This window comes from Punctularia strigosozonata (assembly GCF_000264995.1).
Source record: "Punctularia strigosozonata HHB-11173 SS5 unplaced genomic scaffold PUNSTscaffold_20, whole genome shotgun sequence".
NCBI lineage: Eukaryota > Fungi > Basidiomycota > Agaricomycetes > Corticiales > Punctulariaceae > Punctularia > Punctularia strigosozonata.
Genome location: NW_006767452.1, coordinates 130,143 through 150,913, shown reverse-complemented (window position 1 = coordinate 150,913; position 20,771 = coordinate 130,143). Strand labels below are relative to the sequence as shown.

General features: G+C 52.3%; 9 protein-coding genes and 2 non-coding genes across 11 annotated transcripts; 6 read left to right on the top strand and 5 right to left on the bottom strand.

The window, feature by feature from the left end:
- The first annotated feature begins 93 nt into the window (after nt 1-93).
- Nucleotides 94-176, top strand: PUNSTDRAFT_t102. The gene has a single exon. It is a non-coding gene; the product is annotated as a tRNA-Trp (tRNA).
- Nucleotides 177-708: 532 nt separating this feature from the next.
- On the bottom strand, nt 709-2,567 carry PUNSTDRAFT_77231 (DUF1479-domain-containing protein; the record flags this gene model as incomplete). Its single annotated transcript, XM_007388698.1, has 8 exons — nt 709-892; nt 956-1,009; nt 1,077-1,173; nt 1,244-1,590; nt 1,648-2,014; nt 2,074-2,137; nt 2,201-2,311; nt 2,367-2,567. The coding sequence occupies 8 exons, from the start codon at nt 2,565-2,567 to the stop codon at nt 709-711; spliced, it is 1,425 nt and encodes a 474-aa protein (XP_007388760.1).
- Nucleotides 2,568-3,050: 483 nt separating this feature from the next.
- PUNSTDRAFT_108803 (aldo-keto reductase) lies at nt 3,051-4,688 on the top strand. The gene is made up of 9 exons (XM_007388697.1): nt 3,051-3,162; nt 3,226-3,262; nt 3,314-3,369; nt 3,432-3,449; nt 3,498-3,860; nt 3,940-4,011; nt 4,072-4,185; nt 4,243-4,357; nt 4,411-4,688. The coding sequence occupies exons 1-9, from the start codon at nt 3,130-3,132 to the stop codon at nt 4,446-4,448; spliced, it is 846 nt and encodes a 281-aa protein (XP_007388759.1). The 5' UTR covers nt 3,051-3,129; the 3' UTR covers nt 4,449-4,688.
- An 888-nt stretch (nt 4,689-5,576) lies between these two features.
- Nucleotides 5,577-8,006, bottom strand: PUNSTDRAFT_146733 (oxalate decarboxylase; the record flags this gene model as incomplete). Its single annotated transcript, XM_007388696.1, has 18 exons — nt 5,577-5,693; nt 5,754-5,842; nt 5,892-5,912; nt 5,962-5,974; nt 6,022-6,085; nt 6,202-6,227; nt 6,292-6,301; nt 6,358-6,550; nt 6,600-6,711; nt 6,764-6,805; nt 6,860-6,949; nt 7,002-7,058; nt 7,111-7,128; nt 7,182-7,209; nt 7,261-7,303; nt 7,361-7,384; nt 7,449-7,522; nt 7,576-8,006. 18 exons carry the CDS (start codon nt 8,004-8,006, stop codon nt 5,577-5,579), a joined length of 1,452 nt encoding a protein of 483 aa, XP_007388758.1.
- A 1,275-nt stretch (nt 8,007-9,281) lies between these two features.
- PUNSTDRAFT_77020 (HIT-like protein) lies at nt 9,282-10,023 on the bottom strand (the record flags this gene model as incomplete). Its single annotated transcript, XM_007388695.1, has 5 exons — nt 9,282-9,466; nt 9,527-9,552; nt 9,604-9,670; nt 9,720-9,837; nt 9,901-10,023. The coding sequence occupies 5 exons, from the start codon at nt 10,021-10,023 to the stop codon at nt 9,282-9,284; spliced, it is 519 nt and encodes a 172-aa protein (XP_007388757.1).
- Nucleotides 10,024-10,271: 248 nt separating this feature from the next.
- PUNSTDRAFT_77182 (cysteine proteinase) lies at nt 10,272-12,579 on the top strand (the record flags this gene model as incomplete). The annotated part of the gene is made up of 12 exons (XM_007388694.1): nt 10,272-10,451; nt 10,499-10,637; nt 10,722-10,847; nt 10,902-10,994; nt 11,047-11,216; nt 11,264-11,601; nt 11,658-11,724; nt 11,773-11,832; nt 11,898-12,040; nt 12,101-12,215; nt 12,278-12,300; nt 12,351-12,579. 12 exons carry the CDS (start codon nt 10,272-10,274, stop codon nt 12,577-12,579), a joined length of 1,683 nt encoding a protein of 560 aa, XP_007388756.1.
- Nucleotides 12,580-12,707: 128 nt separating this feature from the next.
- On the bottom strand, nt 12,708-13,408 carry PUNSTDRAFT_139009 (uncharacterized protein; the record flags this gene model as incomplete). Its single annotated transcript, XM_007388693.1, has 3 exons — nt 12,708-12,829; nt 12,884-12,917; nt 12,971-13,408. The coding sequence occupies 3 exons, from the start codon at nt 13,406-13,408 to the stop codon at nt 12,708-12,710; spliced, it is 594 nt and encodes a 197-aa protein (XP_007388755.1).
- Nucleotides 13,409-13,752: 344 nt separating this feature from the next.
- PUNSTDRAFT_77145 (tRNAHis guanylyltransferase) lies at nt 13,753-14,952 on the top strand (the record flags this gene model as incomplete). Its single annotated transcript, XM_007388692.1, has 6 exons — nt 13,753-13,856; nt 13,924-14,074; nt 14,131-14,329; nt 14,398-14,486; nt 14,548-14,659; nt 14,822-14,952. The coding sequence occupies 6 exons, from the start codon at nt 13,753-13,755 to the stop codon at nt 14,950-14,952; spliced, it is 786 nt and encodes a 261-aa protein (XP_007388754.1).
- Nucleotides 14,953-16,738: 1,786 nt separating this feature from the next.
- Nucleotides 16,739-18,904, top strand: PUNSTDRAFT_55813 (uncharacterized protein). Its single transcript, XM_007388691.1, has 7 exons — nt 16,739-16,812; nt 16,994-17,052; nt 17,459-17,509; nt 17,676-17,723; nt 17,901-17,950; nt 18,140-18,209; nt 18,434-18,904. Coding segments are annotated over exons 6-7 (225 nt in total). The 5' UTR covers nt 16,739-16,812; nt 16,994-17,052; nt 17,459-17,509; nt 17,676-17,723; nt 17,901-17,950; nt 18,140-18,207; the 3' UTR covers nt 18,657-18,904.
- A 172-nt stretch (nt 18,905-19,076) lies between these two features.
- On the top strand, nt 19,077-20,473 carry PUNSTDRAFT_146731 (malate dehydrogenase; the record flags this gene model as incomplete). Its single annotated transcript, XM_007388690.1, has 4 exons — nt 19,077-19,304; nt 19,354-19,437; nt 19,488-19,493; nt 19,547-20,473. 4 exons carry the CDS (start codon nt 19,077-19,079, stop codon nt 20,243-20,245), a joined length of 1,017 nt encoding a protein of 338 aa, XP_007388752.1. The 3' UTR covers nt 20,246-20,473.
- A 47-nt stretch (nt 20,474-20,520) lies between these two features.
- Nucleotides 20,521-20,617, bottom strand: PUNSTDRAFT_t99. The gene has a single exon. It is a non-coding gene; the product is annotated as a tRNA-Arg (tRNA).
- Nucleotides 20,618-20,771: the final 154 nt, after the last annotated feature.

The window sequence follows — 20,771 nt, the reverse complement described above, 5'->3', positions numbered from 1 at the left end:
CGTAGCCGCACTGGACTATAAACACAGAATCACACACCCACAATGTATGCGGCCATGACATCTATGTAGCATCAGGCAAGCGCTCGCCGCGATGAACCCTTGGCGCAGTGGTAGCGCGTGTGATTCCAGCTACTGGAACCTCCACAAGGTCGTCCGTTCAATCCGGGCAGGGTTCAAGAACATTTTAATTACCTCTCATTACGTCTTTTTGGACGCCCAGGAGCTACAACGCGATACGAGCGGGTGGTCTGGGAGCCTGCCTCGCCCGAGCAATGCTCCTGACACAGACAGCTGCAATGAAGAGCATATGGGACGGGATGTACGCTTGCGCAGTGATAGCCAAGATATGGAGCCAACGTTGACGTCTACGTTAATTGTCGCAAGCTTACCTGAATGATGAGGGAGGAAAAATATCCGGACGATGATGCAGATTCATGCGAGCAACCGGGATAATCAAGAAAAGGCGGTCTATTGTACATACATGAACAGAACTAGCGTTTATCCAAGCCATGGAGACAACGTACTGATGCTTTCCCTCCTTCGTTTCAGCCTCCTGTAATTCCCGCTTATGACAAGAGCGGCCATAGGATGTCTTCTGGATCGATGGATCGGAACACCGGACGTAAAAAAGAGCCGATCTTGCACGTCGTGAGATTGCGTCGATGTGACTGGCTAGTGGATGCGTACCCATCGTCGTCGGTCATGCAGTCAAGCAAAGCCCAGGATATTGTTCGCCTCCACCACCACCCGGCGTTCCCCCTCTCGAACAATACTGCCAGTGTTAAGCGCAAATGGCTCCAGGCCAAGCATCCGCCTTGCCTCGACATCTTCCACGTCCTCCGGCTTGGAACGGTGTACAAAGGAGGATTCGCCTTTGCCTCCGGGGAAATCACTTGGAAATGAGATCCATGGTAAAGATCAGACGGAAAGGTAAGAAGAGAATTCATAAACGTACGGTGCGGGCAGTCCAGCAGCGAAATGTGCTCGCTGAGATCGCAAGTGAAGAGCGCTAAAGTGTGGGTAGAGAGGAATCGTGAATGCATTGCAGGATGTGTGAACAAACAACTGGGACGTACTTCTGTCTGGTCAGAGGAACAGCAGGAATGTATAGTACACTGGAGTCGTTGGCTCCAAGTTGTTCTTCCTCGACCGCATGAGTCACGTCGCAGTGCCCTAGAAGAGGCAGTACGGATATCATCAGCCTTTGGGTAATCCTGTGTCAATTGCACGAAATGATTCGTACAATATACATGATCTCCAGGTTTCACGGGTGGGACAGGAATCATAGTCTTGTCCAGTCGAAGATGTGGGTGCATCTCTTGGCTGACGTCGAAGGTTTTCGCCGGAATCGCCCCTGGGAAGTCTGGGTTGTCGAGATCCACAACCCAATCGTCGAATCCGAGAGGCAATGTATTCCCGTACGTGTTCGACGACGAGCGGTGAACGACCTTCGGGCGGAAGAACGGACGAAGGATGAGGTATGCGGTGGATAGCTTGACGTTCGGGAACACTCGAAGCGTTCCTTCCCGAGGACCGGTATTGGACAACGACGTCCATCCTTGGAAGGGACGGAAGATAGAGCATTGGTTGCTGCGCGTAAATCGGTCAGGAAGGGCTTTCGAGAGTGAAACACAAAGGATTGCATACGGAGCCTCGTAGAGGTCTTGCCTCGCATTTATGCGCGGGGATGCATCCCAAGGGTCATGATCCCTCCATGCGCTACCTCCCTTGAGGATGTTTCCAAAGCAGCTCCTAAATGTGGGGTCCTCCCAACGTTCGATACTTCCGCCGTCGATGTGAGGACCCAAGAGTTTCATGTAGCCGGTCTTGCGAATCCGGAGGCGATCAAAGTAGGACACGGGTGTGGAGAGGCTTATCCGAGATAGAGGGTCGGATACACGCCACAGGTTCAGAAGAACCTTATGCACATCGATCACGGATGGATGCGTGCGTGCCAAGGTCTGTGTCACGCTGTTGTATATCTCATAGAAGACGATGTTGTCCGGTGGGAAACCTATGGGGTAATCCCAAGTTAAATGGGAGTTATATGAAAGGATACCACAAGGATCTCACCTTTGACGAGAGATTCGTTCTCGGAAATGTATGCCAAAAGCTCCTTCTTCCATGCGACTGCTTCCTGATCAGACGTAATCAAACGGTTCGCGTGATTGACTTTGAGGACAAAAAAACGGACGCGTACCTCTTCGGGAACCACGCTCTGCACGACGACTGTACCAACACGTTTGATGGCATCTACCTGCTCTCGTTTGAGTCCGGCAACAACCTCGTCTCGTGTGACTTGCGGTATCAGCTACGCCAAATGCGCATTAGCCCATTGCTCTGTGCGGGATATTGCAGCTGTTAACCTCGTTTCCTCGAGCTTCAATCTCTTCGGTCGCGACTTCGAGTTCGGCAAGCACCTGTCTCCAGCTCTCAATCAGCTCGTCCTTCCATATTTCCTTCTTCAGGGCCACAAAGCGGGTCGGCCACTGGTAAGGTTCCTCCGATGAAAGCGACGAGAAAACGGTGCTAATGTCCCCTTCCGACTTGATATGAAGGTCGGACATGGTTGCCAGACAGCGACGGCCTGGCTTCGCAAGTATCAGATGCCTGAGCGCGGGGGACGACCTAGGAGCACGGAACATGATAACGGAAGAGTGGACGACGATTAGCGTATCACACACCTCCCCCATGCTTTATACAACCGGAGATTATATAACCACTTTCACGATGGCATGTGAATTAGACAACGGAAAAGCAGCAGCTCTTGAGATCCTAGCCGATTGGGGACGGGACCCAGATATGTTGAAGCAGGTCGCGTAGGTGAGAGTATAGTCCGAGGATTCCCCGACGCTCTTGCCGCAGCTTGCCTTACGGCCAGGAGGAAGATGCTGATTGCGTTCACGTCCAGACGGATTGTAACTTGGCAATATGCTGCGGCTTACTCGAGGTTGCGATGCCAGCGGGGCAAAAGCAGACTGCACACAATTATGACCAATGGAGAGCTGGCTCGAGCTCCAACCGTTTGCGCTCCCGACTCCATCGATAGGGCATGTGCTATGATCGTCGTCCGTCTTTGCCTCGTTCTTCGTCCTGAACTTGCACCAGCCAACCACATACTCCACCAAAATGGCTAAACTGACAATGCAATCCACCGTCAAAGTGGGCAGGCAATTGCATAATGACGATGCTCTCGTGGGTTATTGACGATGTCGACCGAATCAGTTCCATGACGGGAATGAGATACCGGTTCTCGGTTTTGGTGAGCATAGTTTCCAAACGGACGGTGCTGGTCGGTTGACGGGATTCGAAGGAACGTACGAACTCGATGGCAAGGCCGCTTACGATGCAGTAACTTGGGCGTTGGAGGTGTGTATCCTGTTGACTTCTGCGGACAAGTTGCGAGGTAATGATACGAATTTACCCACTAGGCGGGCTATCGTCACATTGCAAGTCGCACTTCACTCCCCTCAGAGGCATAGCTCACGGACGAAAAGGATTCCGCGGCGTGGTACGAAAACGAGCGCGAGGTTGGACAAGCCATCCAAGACTTCTGCTCTTCGACCGGCACACCCCGCTCGGCGATCTTCTACACCACCAAACTGAAGCTAAACAACGGGTATGCCAACGTTAGAAAGGCAATCGATCGATCACTCTCCGAATGCGGATTGGAATACATCGACCTGTACCTCATCCACGGACCTCTCGGTGGCCCGCAAATGCGGAAGGAGAGTTGGAGAGCGTGCATTGATGCGAAGAAAGAGGGAAAGCTACGCAGCATCGGGATCAGCACGTTTGGCGTGGGTCATATGAAGGAACTCTTGTCCGAACCTGGGGTAGAGGTACCAGTGTGCACGCAGGTTCGTCGTCTTCATGCTGCAATCCCGCATTCTATCTGGTCGAGATTCTTACTTCCATCTTATGTCTTTCGACTGTCAGATTGATCTTCACCCATTCATGACCCGCACGGACGTCGTCGCTTTCTGCAAGGAACATGATATCAAACTTGAGGTGCGCTCATAAACCATAGGGCGCACTTCCCTTAGATTAACACTGCGTGCTACGTAATAGGCGTGGGCCCCGCTTGTGCGGGGTTTACGCTTCGATCACCCGTCCATTGTCTCTTTTGCCCGAAAGTACAGCAAGCAACCAGCGCAGGTGTTGATCAGGTGGTCCCTCCAAAAGGTGACCAAACCCCCGTTGCGTTGATATCACGCAGTATCATTGACCACTTGTTCGTAGGGTTTCATCCCCATTCCGAAGTCCGCTTCCAAACACCGCATCACGTCCAACGCGGATGTTTTCGACTTCGAGCTGACTGAGGAGGACATGGCCCACCTCGATAGCCTGGACGAATGTGAGCTATCCTCACGACGATCTCCTGTCCAATAGCTGAATACCCGACGGCAGACCTCGTGACTGATTGGGATCCGACGAACTGCGCATAAAGAAGCGTTCTCGCACACCAATCTGAAAACGTAAAGGGGCCGGGGCTATGGGGGGTGTTGACAAGCCTGTCGCGCAAGCTGAGGTCATAGGTCGTATCCCTACGAAAACAAACGAACGTACGATGGTCGGTAACCGAGAAATAATGTGCGGGATTGTATTGAAATGAATGCGCTGGCTACCGGAGGGCCCTCGCGCAACTTTGTGTTCACGTTTCTCCACGTTCCTCATCAACGATCCAGACTGTTATACCAACGAATCGTGCATACATCTCGACTTTTCACTCCCCTGACGGCGGCGCGGAACTCTTCGCTCCATGGTTCAGGAAACAGTCTTGTCGCATGGAGCTCATTCCCAGACCAGAGCCGCGATGAATTCTCGTCAGGACACCGCTGTCGAGTGTCCTCCTCATCTTGACAGGGTCGGCGACTTAGTACCCTATCGTTCATACGTGCCCAGGTCCTTGTTTCCTCAGTCCCAGCATTCACACCGCAACGAGTGCCAAATGGCCGTCGAGCCTGCACATGAATTCATTAGTCTCGTCATCGCTTGACACGATACTGGCTATCACAAAGGACGCAATTTGTGTAAGGAAGCTTATTATGGGCTTATCAGCAAGACAGTCCGTGTGCGGAAAAGGCCCTCCAGATCTTCGGAGTTCACGAACCGGCAGTGTCGACGTCGGCTCGGAACTATCGAAGCACTGAAGGCGTGGACACGCGGAAGCAGCAGCCTCCTCCGGCACACGACGCAGAGCTGGCGATATTGTACGGAATGCGAACGCAGGAAACCGTACTCCTGGAAAACTCGCGCGGTATGTCATGAACGACGGGTCGTAACAAGAAACCGGTACACGGGTTCAGGGTTGTTGGCACACATGATCCAGGTACGCTGGCCCGTATATGCTGGCACTGCCAAAGGAACTGATCATGCAAAGGTAGACAAAGCAGCACGATAAGGCGATCGCAGCAATTATTTCCAAACTGGGATCTGTCCGTGGTACGGCATAGGCAACGATATCGAGTGTAGACTGTAGTCGAGATGTGCTTCGTAAAACGCAGATACCGTACAAGTCATAATATGCGAAGCCGATCATAATCATCGATTCATGTACCTCCGACTGCTATGTCTCAAGACGGATTGGAAGGGCCAATGACGGTAGCTTTGGTCTTCGTCAACTTGGCCACCGTGGCATCGTCAATCCCAAGATGGGCCTTCACCAGCTCCGGCGGAGTCAGGGCTAACCACTGGTTAACGAGTAGATGAGTGTCAGGGTCGGACATATAAGGGAGGTTGAGCGTTCGTACCTGGTTCAAACTGACATCCTCGAATCGGTCGGAGTTGAAGATCTCCAGGAACCGCAGAGTAGTGTTTCCGACGTTCTCGACGTAGTGACCTTCGAGACGTTCAACGGAGTCTACCGAATCAGTACTACTAGAACGCACCGAAAGACGCAGGGACATAGCCTTGAGATGTGGTTTAGTCAACGTCAGAATGTATATCTGTATCACGCACTAATATCGCCAGCCTGTCCCCAAGTTAGTAGAGCATGGGGCGTAAAAGCAACTATGTTACCTGGTAGTTGAATGTCCGAGCATTAGAGCTTGAAGCGAAAACGGTTACGCGGCTCTCTCCCTCGCTAAAAGTATCAGTAAATGGAGATTCGACATTGGAATAGCGATCCTTGAACGAACAGGACATAACTATAGCGGAACTCCGAATTAGAATCCGGGTACACCGAGCAGTATTACTCACCCCCACTCGTCCGCAGTAGGGTGCCACTGATGATAGGGTGTTAGTTGTGAAACACGACGTCATAACACCCGAAGTGGTTGCTAGTCTTACATGAAGCTCCCTTATAAATCGTGCCGTGTTGAGTGAACGTGATGAGAGTCACGACCACGAGCTTACCTCATGGCCCCGGGCTCTACAGTGACTTCGGCCATGGCTATTGTCGTCGAAACCTTGAAGTTGGTGGAATCCACGACCTTGACGGAGCCTCCAGCAAGCTGCGTGGCATTCACCTGGGACAAGGGGAATGAAAACGGCTCAGGTACGGTTCCCTGGGGTGACACAACGTCCTTGGCCCCTTCCGGTAGAGGGGCTATGAAGGATTAAGTAACTGAATTCGGTCTTAATATAATGCGACCTACAGCTCGGGAATATATATAGTTGATCCCCGGGAAGATTGTTCCAGGCAGCAATATCCGTTTTGAAGTTCTTGGCGATCGTTTCCTTCGGTACATGCGCCAGCCAGTCGGTGAGCTGAAATAGTGTCACTTAGACGGTCGCAGGGTACTGGCGGGGAGGAACATACAAGGAATGTCGAGTCCTCGCTGAATTCGCCGTCATCGAAGACCTTGAAAGAATACATGAGTGTCCGTGCGCAATACGTTAGGAATTCCCTTCTCACCAATAGAAACTCTGTACCTTCGTCATCGTCTCCAGTGGCCTGGAGACTGTGAGGTATCCCCGGAGGGAAATACCACAAATCACCGGCGTTCTGTGAATTCCTTAACCATAACAACCGTACATGAGACCTGTGAGATACTTACGACGGTCGCCATATAGTTTTGGCCTTGTGCATTCACGGCGGTAATTTGGGTCGAACCCTATCAGAGACCCCTCAGGCCCAAGTCAAGTGATGCACGCAAGCAAACACACCTTCAGAACGTATGCCCACTGCGCAGCGCGGTGCTGTCAGCCCAGGAATAATATCATTCAAATCTACGCACCTCGGACGTCTTGTGCCAATGAAGCTCACTTGATTACTTGTGAGCTAGGAAGGATGCAATTATTGAGTCAACTACTAACCGAATCGCGCCCTTTTCGAGGCGCATGTTCACAGCAGCCATCTCTGCGAATCACGTCAATGGCTGAACAACTGGTCTGCTCGGAGCGACTGTGCACTCACCCGTAGCAGCAGGAAGAACATCGGCTATAACGGACACGGCAAGGATCAGCGTTCCGTACATACCTGAATACCATAACGAAACACCCACTATTCTGCTGGCGGGCCCATCCCCCAGTCTGGATCCTGTTATGACTAAGACTGAAGGGCCATTTGAAGTTTGCACTGAATTTTGAACATGAGTAATAAGGAATTTCAGAGTAGTATATACGACTTACACAGTACCGTGATCGGTGGTAGGAGGAGCAAGGAGGTCAGCATTTTGCTGCTGCATAGGCACATTCTGCGGGCCGATGATGTTACTCCCGAGCGAACCCCGTATGGGTTGGTACGGCTCGGTCGCGTCAGCGCCGCTTGGTGGATCATCGGGCGTCCACATGATGGTGTTAGGGTTATCGCTTGCCGGAGCTACGGTTTGCGTGACAGCGGGGACGGCTGACGTCGTGGAGGCGCCGTCCGAGGCAGACACATCGGCAGTCGAAACCGCGGAACTGGAACCAACGGCAGGAGCAGATAATGAAAGGTTAGCAGCCGTGCTTGTGGCCGGCGAGGACGGAACACTTGAAGCAACCTGGCTGACCGCGGGCGCGGCGACAGCGATGGTCGCAAAAGCGAGCAGGGTAAGGAAGGTACGAGGAAGGCGCAACATGTTAAGCTGAGCGGACCCTGACGCCCTGAGGTCACCTTTAGTGGCGCTTTTATATTGCCCGGGATTTGGAAGACTTGCTCAATGCAGCCCCAGACTCAGAGTATGCGAGAGTGCCGACCGGTGTAAGGTTGTCGCAAGGTTCGCGAGACGCGAGACACGGACGCGGAAGCGAGAGGCAAGCGATGTTTATTGGACTTCTTGCTCAACGTGGAACGCGGAGATACCAAGAACGCAGCTGAGCAGACAGGGCTGACTTCGAGTTGCTCATCTTGCGCATCGACCACCTGGATGCTGTAGCCAATACGAAGAGGATGATTAAAAATTCCGATCGCTGGGTGCAGTCGTTGTCTCACATGAGGACATGCTCCTGACGACCGTACCCCGTGTTTGCACGGATGAGTGATACGAAGTGTGAGATGCTCCGCGCAGCGACCGCATTAGCGGTTGAGCCCGGAGCAACGCATCCTGTGTTCATGCCGGAATCGAGGGGTCCTGTAGGATCCTGAACGTTACGCAGAAGGTGAGAAGCAAGAAGCGTCATATCTGGGCCTTCGGAGATGCGCAAACCCAAACAAAGGCGGGGTTTCCCCGTGAGGCATTTCCCGCGCGGCGAAAGTCGAGACGAAACGAGGTGTGCAATTGCAATAGACGCCGACGCGTACCACGAGTTTCCGTTCTTAACCAACTAGTGTGCCCGTTGCCGGTCGCGTGATCTCGGCATGCGTCCTATTTTCTAACACAGAATCTCGAAATAGCGCAACGAGAAGAACTGCGGGTGTGTGGTGTCCTTCCGTATCGCGGAGCATCGACGTAAGGCGTCGTCAAGATTGATTTTCGGCGTCACCCTGACATCGATTGAGAACGTTGGCAGATTACAGTTCTTCGAAGAAAGGTGACCGACGTTTGACGTACGGTATGGCACCAAATCCGCTATCAGGATCGGTCACACCATGCAAGAGTATTCTGGTCAGAACGTTATTGTTCCAAGGCGCTCGTACGGACAGGCTAATGCAAACGTACGGAGTTCGGTGTTCAACACGCATCTGCGCTGCACACCGTGGCATCAGGGCCCGACTCCATATGATGTCTACTACTTCAGGTCACGTTGCGATCCGTTGACCTTGGAAAAAACATCCGGGTAGCGGTCAGGAACCGTATGATTTTATTTGCTGAATCATGGTCAACCTCTTCGCCATCTGCGACGTCCCGTAGCTGTTGATCATATGATGATGAGGTTTGGGACATCGGGGGCGTCGAATCCATACCGGACATCGGCTAACATTTCAAAACTCTGATCTTTGCGCCATTTTCCAACATGGAGATAGCTTGGTCAACAGTGATGAACCAGCTAAACCCTTTGTGATATCCTTCTCCTCCCATGCTAACGGGGTACTTGTACTGTCGAAAGGCTGACCTGTATGGCAATGCCTGAACATGCATATGCAAGTGATTGACCGAATCTGAATCAGGCACAATCAGTTTGGTTTCGTGTACCTCTGGAACGGAAGAAGACGGCGTACTGAATGGTGGTATATGAAAACCTAATCTATGGATAGAAAGGTGACGATGACAGATAAGAATATACTTCAGGTCATACCTACGTCGGGTCCGCGGAATCTCCAGCCTATCCAGCATGAGATCGCCCAAAGCACGCATATCACGTACTGCGGCACACATTACGACAGCCATTCACGCGGTTGATATTTAACTCACACATTGAAGCGTCTGATTTGCCGAGAGATTTGACACTATTTATATGGATCCTCGGAATGACCTGCAGGTGATGTTCTGCCGAGGGATTGTTATCACGAAAGACCACATAGGTGGCGTCCTACACAAGCACGCGTCGTTCGTCAGTTATACGGTATATCGTATGTTCAGAACGCCCTCGCACCTCATAGACAACGTCAAAACCGTTGTCTCTCGAGGCTTTACAAAATATGCAAGGCTTGCTTGAATCGGTCGATTTCGACGCTTGATCGTGTTGGTTTCCAAAGATTGCGAACAACCCGAACATCCCTCTAGTAGAGTTTTCGGGGGCTTAATCGTGTAGTATCGCAGCAGCTAGATGGAACTCGAGAGCCCGAACGACGTAGGTTATCCGTAAACGAGAAACCACACCGTCGCCATTGCGCGCGTCAAGTCAGGTGGAACCGCCACGTGCGCTCCGCCGCCGATGCTGGCGTCACGTGACGATCGCCACTCGATCGCCGTCATCGCGCCTTACCCTTGATTAATGTTCCAGTCGATTGACTTGTAATCCCTATGGATCTGGACCTTGAGGAAACCTTGGAATCTGAGTTGAACTCTGGCGGCTGCTCTCACATCCAGAGTGTTCTCGAAGACGACGAGCTTCGAGCGAGTATCTCCCGCCAATACAAGGCAGTGGTAGCATGGAATTACCGACGTGCTCAAGTAATGGCGAACCCAGCCAAACGTCGCAAGGTGAGTTCTAATTATCTGTCGTGATACCTAGTAGTGACGGCGTCCAGATTTCCTCGCCGACGTGCGGCAGTTGTAGATTGACGCTGTCCCGACCGTTCGCATGCCTTTCCTGTACCTTTACGGGATGCTGGACACGCCGCGACAACCACATAGTTGCTCATCTGGAGGATAACGATCATGACTTCTGTACGTCCAGTAAGATACATGGTTTCATTATCGGGCATTGACGATTCGTCCTTCACTACCCCCTGCATGTCTTCACGCGTGTAGGCGTCGATGCACAAAGTGGTAGCATATACTGCGCCAGATGCTCCGACTTCATCTATGATCCTGCCATTGAAGAGCTACAAGCTCTGACGTTGCTTTCCCAGGAAGAAAAGGCCACCAGATTCCAGTGTTAGTACTCTTAGATGAACTCCCCAAGGCCATACTAACCTTGAGTCTGCGCAGACGCCAAGCAATTGCGGGAACCGTATAAACCATGGAAACCGAGTGATGTACCCTCATCCATACTCTCCGATTATACCCCAATACCATGCCAGAGTAAGCTGTTCTCGATACTGTTATAATCGCGCAGGTATTCAGCTTCACTTAGGCCGTCGAGGACTCCTGAACCTTGGACAGACTTGCTTCCTGAACGTCGTCCTCCAATCTCTGATTCACAATCCACTTCTCCGTAACTACTTTCTTGGCGACAAGCACAATGTTCGTTTATGCAAGCTCAAAGAATGTACGTGTTGCGAGATGGATGCTCTGTTCCGAGAGGTGCCTGTTCCTCATCGTGTCCCCGAACTGTCTAACGATCGTTTCAGGTCTACTCGGGCGAGCAGGCCCCTTATGGCCCTACCAGTTTTCTGGCTACCTTGTGGAAGGCTTCATCTGAATTGTCCGGATATGCGCAGCAAGACGCACATGAGTGTTTCATCTCTATTCTGAACCAAATACATGGTACTTCCCGTGGCTCAACGAACGTTTCCTGCAATTGCATTATCCACAGCACCTTCCAAGGTCAGCTGCAGAGCGATGTGCGGTGCGAGCGCTGCGGAAATGTCACGACCACCACCGATCCCATGCTTGATGTTAATCTGGAACTCAGGGGAAAGGGTGGCAAGGTCTCAGGAGAGAATACCCTACTCGGGTGCTTGACGAGGTAAGTCCTGTTATTGCGTCCGATTGTGCTATTAATGGGCCTGACCTCGGTATCAGATTCACGCACCCGGAGAAACTCGGGCCAAAAGAGTACAGCTGCAGCAGATGTGCCAAAGGCTCACATGTAAGGCATCTCGCCTTTTCTGTCGGGCGCCGCGTTGAGCTCCCGTAGGAAGCGACAAAACGGATGAGCATACGGAAGCTCCCACCGGCGTTGAGCTTCCAGTTCAAGGTTAGACCAGATATTCTCCCGCTTCCAGCGCTCCCACACTGAACACTTGACCCTGTGGACCATAGCGCTTCGAACACAAATCAAGCGACAAAGCGACGGCACAGAAGATTGACGCCCCGGTCCGAATCCCTTCGATGCTAAACATGCAGCCATACACGACGTTCATCATGAACGGCGGGAATGAGAAGGGAAGCGGAAGTGCCGGGGGGTCCGATTCGTAAGTTTGCCTGTCAATAGGCAACGAGATCCTGTTGGCTGACTAGATTAGATTCGGTCACCCGGGACCCGGGGAGCTTTACGAATACGATTTGTTCGCTGTGATCTGCCATGAGGGGCAAATCGACAACGGGCATTACTACAACTTCGCTCGGTTTCAAGACGAGGTGCGTCATTCCTTCATCGTTGACCCCTCGGCCGTCGTTCATGCCGCAATCTCCGCATGCAGTGGTATCGCTTCGATGACGACAAGTATGAACGCAGTGCATTTCTGTCTCCATTTTTGTCTCATTGGTCTGCAGGGTCACCCATTCGAACCTCAAGGAATGCCTGAATTCTCCCGCGTACATGTGTTTCTACGTCAAGCGCCATTTGGAATATCGGCAGAACAGGAAGGCCGCGTATCAGCTCGCGCGCGAAGCCGACATTCGGAAAGAGGAGGAAAGGGCAAAAGAAGAAGCAGAGCGGGAGAGGGAGCAAGAAGCTGCGAGAATGAAAGAGGTGGAAGACGCCCTTCTGGCGACTGTTTGAGCGAGCTTTCGAGTTCCTTCCGCATTAGCTACGATAAACGGATATATCTATACAGTGAACAGAGCGTCGGTATACAACAAGCAGAAGGGGGGGAGATGTCCGTATGGGGAGAGGGACACAGCACGTTCTCAAGGGATAATCTGGTCAAGCTCGCCTTCCTCAACGCGGATCTCCACAACCTCAACCTCGCAGCCACCTAGAGACGAGGTGAGGAATTTGTCCGCGTTGGGTGGAGAAGTCGACGCGATGTCTGTTGCACACTCGTCAGCCGTATGCGATAACGAGACAAGGTCATAGGACGCACATCGATCCTTGATATACGGCGGTACAAAAAGATCCTAATTGGGTGTCAGCGTAGCACATAAGGCATGGCGATCGATCACCATCTGACCTGATTCCAAACGAAGCCCTGGCTCTTCTGTATGGTCAGAATCGGACGGAGATTGAAAACAGGTTGACGAGGTTTTCGCTTATTGTCCTGCTTCTTAGCCTTGGGAGGAGACTGAGGTTCAGGGTCGACGGCACGCTGTTTGCCCTTGATGTCTTTGCTGTTGGACTGATCTCCGGCGCTGTCCCCGGCCTCGTCCATATCCATGTTGTCGACCTCGCCAGTACCATCGCAGCGCTGCACTCCGTAGTTCTCGTCGTCCTCAGAGCAGGAGGAATGGTCATCCGCATCTTCGGAGTCGTCAGACTCGTCGCTGTACTCGTCGTACGGTATTTGCTCGTAGCATGCCCAGACTGGCGGGGACGGCGCACGGCCAAACGTCCTCCGAGAGAAAGGCGAAGCCGTTGCCGGAGCACTTGAAGAGACGGTCGTAGAGCCCATTCTAGATGAGATCGCAGGTAGAGATGCCGATGGATAGCTGCCTGTGAACCAGCCGACCCATGTGACGTAGTGCAATGCGCGGCTTACCCGTAGTTATATTCCGTCCTGCGAGGTGTAGTTATCGATTGTGTGCCGGCTAATAGATGATTGTTGAGTCGAATGCCCGTCGTCGATGCTGGTGGTATGGAGGAGAGGCTGGGGCGGCTGCCCGAACCGGCCCATATCGGGCATGACTCGGCTTCCCAGGCGCCACGCCGGAGCGGCGCTGTATAGCCGTGGCTGCACTTGAACTAATCCAAATCCTACTCGTTTACCCTGATATTCGATCGTAGAACTGGGCACTCATGGCTGGCTCACGATTCTCGTACGTTAAAAACTACGAGATCGCAGACCCTTTGCTTCCCGGCACGTTCATACTGGCCAGGGTGGATGGTCGGGCGTTTCACCGGTAAGGCGCGAAGGATGTAATGTGCCCGGTAACGAGCGAGTTTAGCGCGATGTTGAGCGTGTTGTAGCTTCTCTACCGAACATGAGTTCACCAAGCCCAACGACGAACGCGCTCTGAATCTCATGAATTGTGCTGCTCGCGGTGTCATGACGGAGTTTAATGACATTATCCTCGCTTTTGGAGAGTCGGATGAATTTAGGCATCGTTCTTTCTTTGCTGTGATCACTCGCTATACTGATTGTCTTTGCGCTCTGCCAGCTTCCTGTTCCGCAAGTCTACCTCGCTTTATAATCGGCGAATGTCGAAAATCTTGACAGCACTCACCTCGATATTCACATCCATGTACATGTTTCACTGGGCGGAACACTTCCCGCAGAAAGCGCTCAAATACCCGCCGTCCTTCGACGGAAGAATAATCCTGTATCCGTCCGAGCAAGAAGTCAGGGATTACTTCGCGTGGCGTCAGGTCGATAGTGCGTGCTATCTAGGCAGTGGAATTTAGTTTCCATATTGGCTCTTGTAACATTGTACCTATATCCAGCGCACATCAACAATCTTTACAACACGGCTTTTTGGGCACTCGTTCAACAAGGCGCTCACAGCACGGCAGATGCACACGCCGTGCTCCGGGTAAGCTCTTGCCAGATTAACTCCTCGTTGAGTTGCCGACACGCATTCGATGCTCTATCAGGGCACCCTATCCGGTCAAAAACATGAGCTTCTATTCAGCCGCTTTGGTATTAATTATAACGCGCTTCCTGCGAGGCTTCGTAAGGGTACACTGCTCGTGCGGGAAAACGTAAGTGCGACGTTTACATACACTCGGGCCGGACATGAACAAATCTCGGGGTTGTTTTAGGTGTGCTTAGGACCCGCTATGGCGTCCGAGGGTCAACGGGGTCCTGCCGAGGCACCGGCTGCGGCCACAGTAGATTCGACTGTAACATCCGATATGGATATCGCAGCACCTGCTCCTTCGCTCGATACGGCGTCATCGAAGAAGAAGATAAAACGTACCACGATGATCGTTGCATACCATTGCGACGTAGTGGGAGAAGAGTTTTGGAAGGGTCATTCGGAGCTGCTGAACCCATGAAAACGAGGCGCGTTGATATTTTCTCCGATATCTTCAGTTCATTGCCTTCCAACTACGGATGAGATTATATTCAAATCTATGAAAAACCGCCATGTTTACGACTCACCTAAGCTCCGACTCATCATGGGGGCTCCGGCAGCCTATACCAACGGATCAGCTCAAGCTACCACTCTCACGGTCCACTCTCTCCTTCTTTCTTTGCCACATGGCGAGTCAGAGTGCTCTTCTCTCGCACTGTTCTCTCGGGGCCGTGATTCGAGATCTGCCGTGGACTATACCGATGCCCCGCTCAAATTCGGCTCGAAGATCTTCGAAGTCAAATATAACCCTGGCTTGGCAGGGCGCCAAGACCGACCGACGCGACGCGTCATCTGCATCAGAGGGGGTCCTCGAGTACGTTCGTCTGGTTCGACACAAGTGCAATGCGATGCATCTTCGAGATTCGACTGTGCTCGCGTTTCGAGCACCCGACTCCTCTACACCCGCTCTAACACCACTTCCCTGCGGACGGCCTGGATTCTCTTGAGATTGCCAGTCACATCTGATCTCAGATGAATCTAAGCGTTGCCGAGTACTTCTCGGTTGCTTCCGACTGTGTTACTGATTTGGTTTGGTGTGACATCGAATCGAACGCCCATTGTTGAGGAGGTGCATCTGTTTTACAGATAATAATCTCCATGATAAACAGGTAGCCAGCGCCACATAATATGATGGTGCTCCGTAGTATTTGCTCCCATAACAACTCATTGTGGTGTTGAAATCGGAGATGCATACCAAGCCAATGCGAACCGTATTCCGAGAGTTGCCAGTGGCAATAAGCGTCCATATAATGTAGCGCAAGATCGAGGATACCGCATGCGAGTTCAATCAATCGATTCAAAGCCGGAACCGAACCATTCGCGTTTTCATATGGAGGGATTACAACGGATTGTATCACAATACTGCTTTCATGTTGCTTCTGACTTGCTCTAGGCCCCATCACTGCAGCCACAGCTGGCCACTACGCTACTCCACCAGGACGCATCACTACTGGGCTCCTTCGTGGATAACCATAACAGTTCTCGCATGAACTTGCACACCTCCGATACCGTATTGGCAAAAAACATGGCGACGCTGAACATCATGTCGGGTGGAAATTCAATTGATTGGTCTCGGCGCAATGCCTGCGAAATCATAGCTTTCGCATGACACAGTGTAGTATGTACTACGGCCACAAGCAGGTTCCGGCTATCCTGACAACCAGGAGGCGCTTTGGCTCATCAACTACCCGACCTGCACTACCAAGCTCGACCAACATTTCGCCCCTCTGGGCGAGATCCGCGACCACGCTGCCTCGAAGGACTTAACTTATCTCAGCACCTCGTCTCGCTAGCGATCATGTTCTATCAATAAAGAAGGGAATGGGTTCCCCGTCATCAGCAGCCTAAAGTAACGCGAAGTCAACGTCGATGATACTCAGCGGTTTCTTGCAAGGTGGTCGATACGCTCTTGCGAGAATGGAACGGCCGATAGGTCAGAGCGGGCCATTCAGGCTCGCCGAACGTATACTGTGAGCAGAATGCTCTGGTATCTGCTCCTTGATACCTTCATATGGGAAGTTGTTACGCTAGATACACTGCAACAGAGTGCCGAAGGCACGTATTACACATTGAACGTTATGCCTGATACATAACCTCTCACCGAGCTTGACGCGTCGTTCCCGTACTACCAGTAGTTAGCCTACCCTAAAACTATCAGGTGACCTTTATAGCGCATCCCGAATTTTTTCGCTTGCGCAGCCTCTCTCGTCTCCATTGTGCTCGAGTTTGCTACCGTCTTAGCCAACGTCATGCGTTCACGCTGAACGTTCAGCTTCATAATGTAAGCATTCACGTCCTGATTCATGCGTTCTTCGCTTCGAAAAGATGACAAAACTCGCTCCGAGTGCTGTCAATCTACCTACCTGGCATGCACGATGCTCTGGATATTTTGTCATAGTTACACTGATCGGTCCCAACGTATATGCATTCACTTCTATATGTACTAACGTTTGCATATCCAGAATCGGAATGGCCTCTAGATTCCGGCGCGACTCAAGGTCGATATGAGAACGTGAGGACGGTGAGTGTCGACTGTTCATGATCCATCTCTGCTTCGCGCGGAGATGATCCAAACCTTCAAACTAGAGTATCTGAGGGCTCTGCCCGATGCTTTACATCTTCTGTCAATCCACTGAGCATAGCCTTCTGCGCTCTTCATCCGTCTTCTGTTTTTCCATACTCACACCTCATCCTCTTCAGGTACGAAGCACATCATCATCTTGCGAAGACGACGTCTCATCGACCCCGTGAGTCAATCCTCTGAATGACTGTCGTGATGTATTCATGGATTTACCGCCTGATTCCGTCGTTTTCAACGCGGCGGGACTTGACGAAATCTCCTGGCTGTATATTTATACTCTGAACCTCCTTGAACCTGACCATCGCTTCTTGATACTTGATATTGACTCTTTGTCCTCAGGATGAAGTCGGTGTCCAACCTCGAGCAGTCCACAATTGTCTAAGCCCCTTCGCGTTGGGTGAGTCTCGGATCTATCACTTTCCCGAATGATGCCTATTATCACGACGGTCTGCGTATCTTTGCTGCCGAAAATGCCCGACCAAGCTCACATATTCGGGCAACCCCCTCTGATCTTCCCATCCTACCCTCTCATCATGCACGAGGCTGACCTCTTGATCATTCAGGTTGCCTGCTGTTCATGGTCGCACTCCAGACTGCTGAAGTCGCCGGACGTGAGTTATGTTTCGTCGTGTTCAAGATGTTGTGTCCCGTCCAGCTGCGTGATGATTCATCATTCAATTATCAACTAGAAGCTGTTGCTGAGCTTCGGCGCTGGTGAACTTTATTTCTCTGATCCTCTTGGTTCGTTTACGACGCATATATTCAGAAGCTCACAGTACCTCCACTAGGAACAACGCATCTCAAACCCACAAGTCCCGCTCCAGCCGATATAATATCTGTGAGTTATATGTTTTGGTTCATGATTCGCATATGATGTTTGAGGCATTTGGCTTTACGCGGGGTATCCTGCACTGGAGAAAACTATCTCAGCTACCTTCGGGGGCCCGCTTTGGCGGTGACTCTCGCTTTATCTGAACTTCATCGATTTTGTTAATCAGAAGTGCTTCTCCTGACTTGTACTTGCTAGGTTTGCGTCGCTTCAGTAATCAAGGCATCCTCGAGCCTAGCTTCAAGACTCTTCGCAAACTATAGGCCATGTGAGTCCTCCCATTGATTCGGGAGCTGTATTCAGCTCTCGCAAGAGATGACTTCACTCTCTTCCCCGTCCTATACGACCATGCCGAGTATTAGAGGCTTTCGTTCGCAACGAACCCGCGCTCTACGGAGCGCACAGCGTACTTGCCAGTGCCATTTCGTCTGATGTTTCCTTTTACTGCGATATGTGCTGCTTGTGCAGGCCGTACTGACACCGCTTCACCAGGTGGGTCCTGCTGTTCTCCGCAAGTCCGGTGCATTTGGCGTTTGAAATAGTGCTCCTTCGGTCAGTATCTTCCTTCCTGGTTGCAGCTGGTGCAGCTTCGCATTCCTTCATGATGAATCCATACCGTTCACTTCGCAGTTTCCACTCTAGTGCCCTCCTGTTGCGGGAGCACTCCCCCAACGTCGGACGTCTATATTCCCCACGTCGCGCTGAACCCAATTAGTGTTGACGCTTGTGGGCCGCCCTTGTGGTGCGCTGGGCGCGAGATGGGGGTCGGCGCGATGAGGGTTGCAGTCCTTCCTAGGATGTCTGATTCTTCTATCCACCGCACTTTCCACTCATCGTTGTACGTCGCTGACTCACAATGCCAACAGACAAAATCCATCACTTGGCATATGGGGGGCTTGTTGATGTACTAGTTCGAGGCAGTTTGTATTCCGTGTAGTCTGTCCGACAACAGAATCCGTTCCCCGCACATCTTTGCTCGTGATCACGGTGAAAGACGCAGCTAAAGCTTGAAGCTTGTATTGCCGATCTACCACCGAGCGGTGTATGATGACGCCGACCCGGCTTTGGCCGACCATATAGGAAATTTCCCCGCGCAGTGACGGAAGACTTACCACGCTCTTGACCACCTACCACCATGTTCGCCCGCTCAGCAGCTCGTGCACTTAAGTCCCAGTCGCGCCTCTTCTCCTCGTCGGCAGCGCGCCAGACAAAGGTTGCCGTCCTTGGCGCAGGTGGAGGCATTGGCCAGCCACTCTCGCTGCTACTCAAATGCGACCCGCTTGTCTCGAGCCTTAGCTTGTACGATATTCGGGGTGCACCGGGCGTTGCTGCAGACGTCAGCCACATTGACAGCTCCGGCGATGTACGTACTCGCTGTATATTAACGAGAAGCAGTCTGACTCTGGTGTTAGGTCAAGGGCTACGCTGCTGACCAACTCGATGCTGCTCTCGAGGGTGTCAAGGTCGTGGTTATCCCCGCTGGTGTTCCCCGAAAGGTATGTCGCGACACGACAGTTATATGTATCTCGTACTGATCCATTTCTAGCCCGGTGTGAGTATGCAACGCGAACGTCATATGAGATCTTCCCTGAACTTTTCGCCTAGATGACCCGTGACGACCTCTTCAACACCAACGCATCCATCGTGCGCGACCTTGCTACCGCCGTCGGCAGGGTGTCCCCGGAGGCGCACATCCTCGTCATCTCCAACCCTGTGAACTCCACCGTCCCCATCGTCGCCGAGACCCTCGCCAAGGCGGGCGTCTTCGACCCGAAGCGTGTATTCGGGGTCACCTCCTTGGATGTTGTCCGTGCTACCCGCTTCCTTGCGGAGGTCACCGGCGCGGACCCAGCAAACACTCCTGTCACTGTTGTCGGAGGCCACTCCGGCCCCACGATTGTCCCCCTTCTCAGCCAGTCCTCTTACGGCAAGGCTATTACCGGCGAATCGTACGAGAAGATTGTTCACCGCATCCAGTACGGCGGTGACGAGGTCGTCAAGGCCAAGGACGGTGCTGGCTCCGCGACTCTCTCCATGGCCTACGCCGGTGCCAAGTTCACCAACTCTCTCCTCCGCGGTCTCACCGGCGAGAAAGGCGTTGTTACCCCGACCTTTGTGAAGAGCCCGCTCTTCGCCGACCAGGGCATCGACTTCTTCTCCTCCAACGTCGAGCTCGGCCCTAACGGTGTTGAGAAGATCCACGAGATCGGTCCGCTCTCCCCCGAGGAGGAGAAGCTTCTCGCCGCGTGCTTGCCCGAGCTCAAGAAGAACATCCAGAAGGGCAAGTCTTTCGTCGGTGCATAAGGGAGTACCGCTCTGGGGTTGATGTAGACACGACGCGCGGATATGTTCTACACGGATAGACGGATCTATGCCACTGCTAGATGCGATCGACTCTGCTCCTCGGCACTTGCTTATTCCTAGTTGCATTTCCGTAGAGGTTTGGGACAATAACTCGTGGATATGTAAACCGTAACTCAAAACTCAGTGCAACGTGCGCGCTAAACACAAAAATTCATGGAGAGTTAAGACGACTATCGTGATTCCAAGTGGTTACGAATTTCGACGAAAACGTTGCGTGACCACCGCAGGGGTCGAACCTGCAATCTCCTGATTACCTCGCACCTTTAATATACACGATCGTAGTCAGACGCGATGCCATTTCGCCAGGCGGCCGCGGAAATTGAGTCGGATTCGTGCGTCGATGCTTACGGCTTATTGGTGTCAGCGAACAACACGCCGCACCGAACGGCATCCTTGCTGCACGGGATGTAGTCATATTGGTCTACAGTGCCATCTGGCATAAGAACGACAGCGGGTCTCGGCCGTG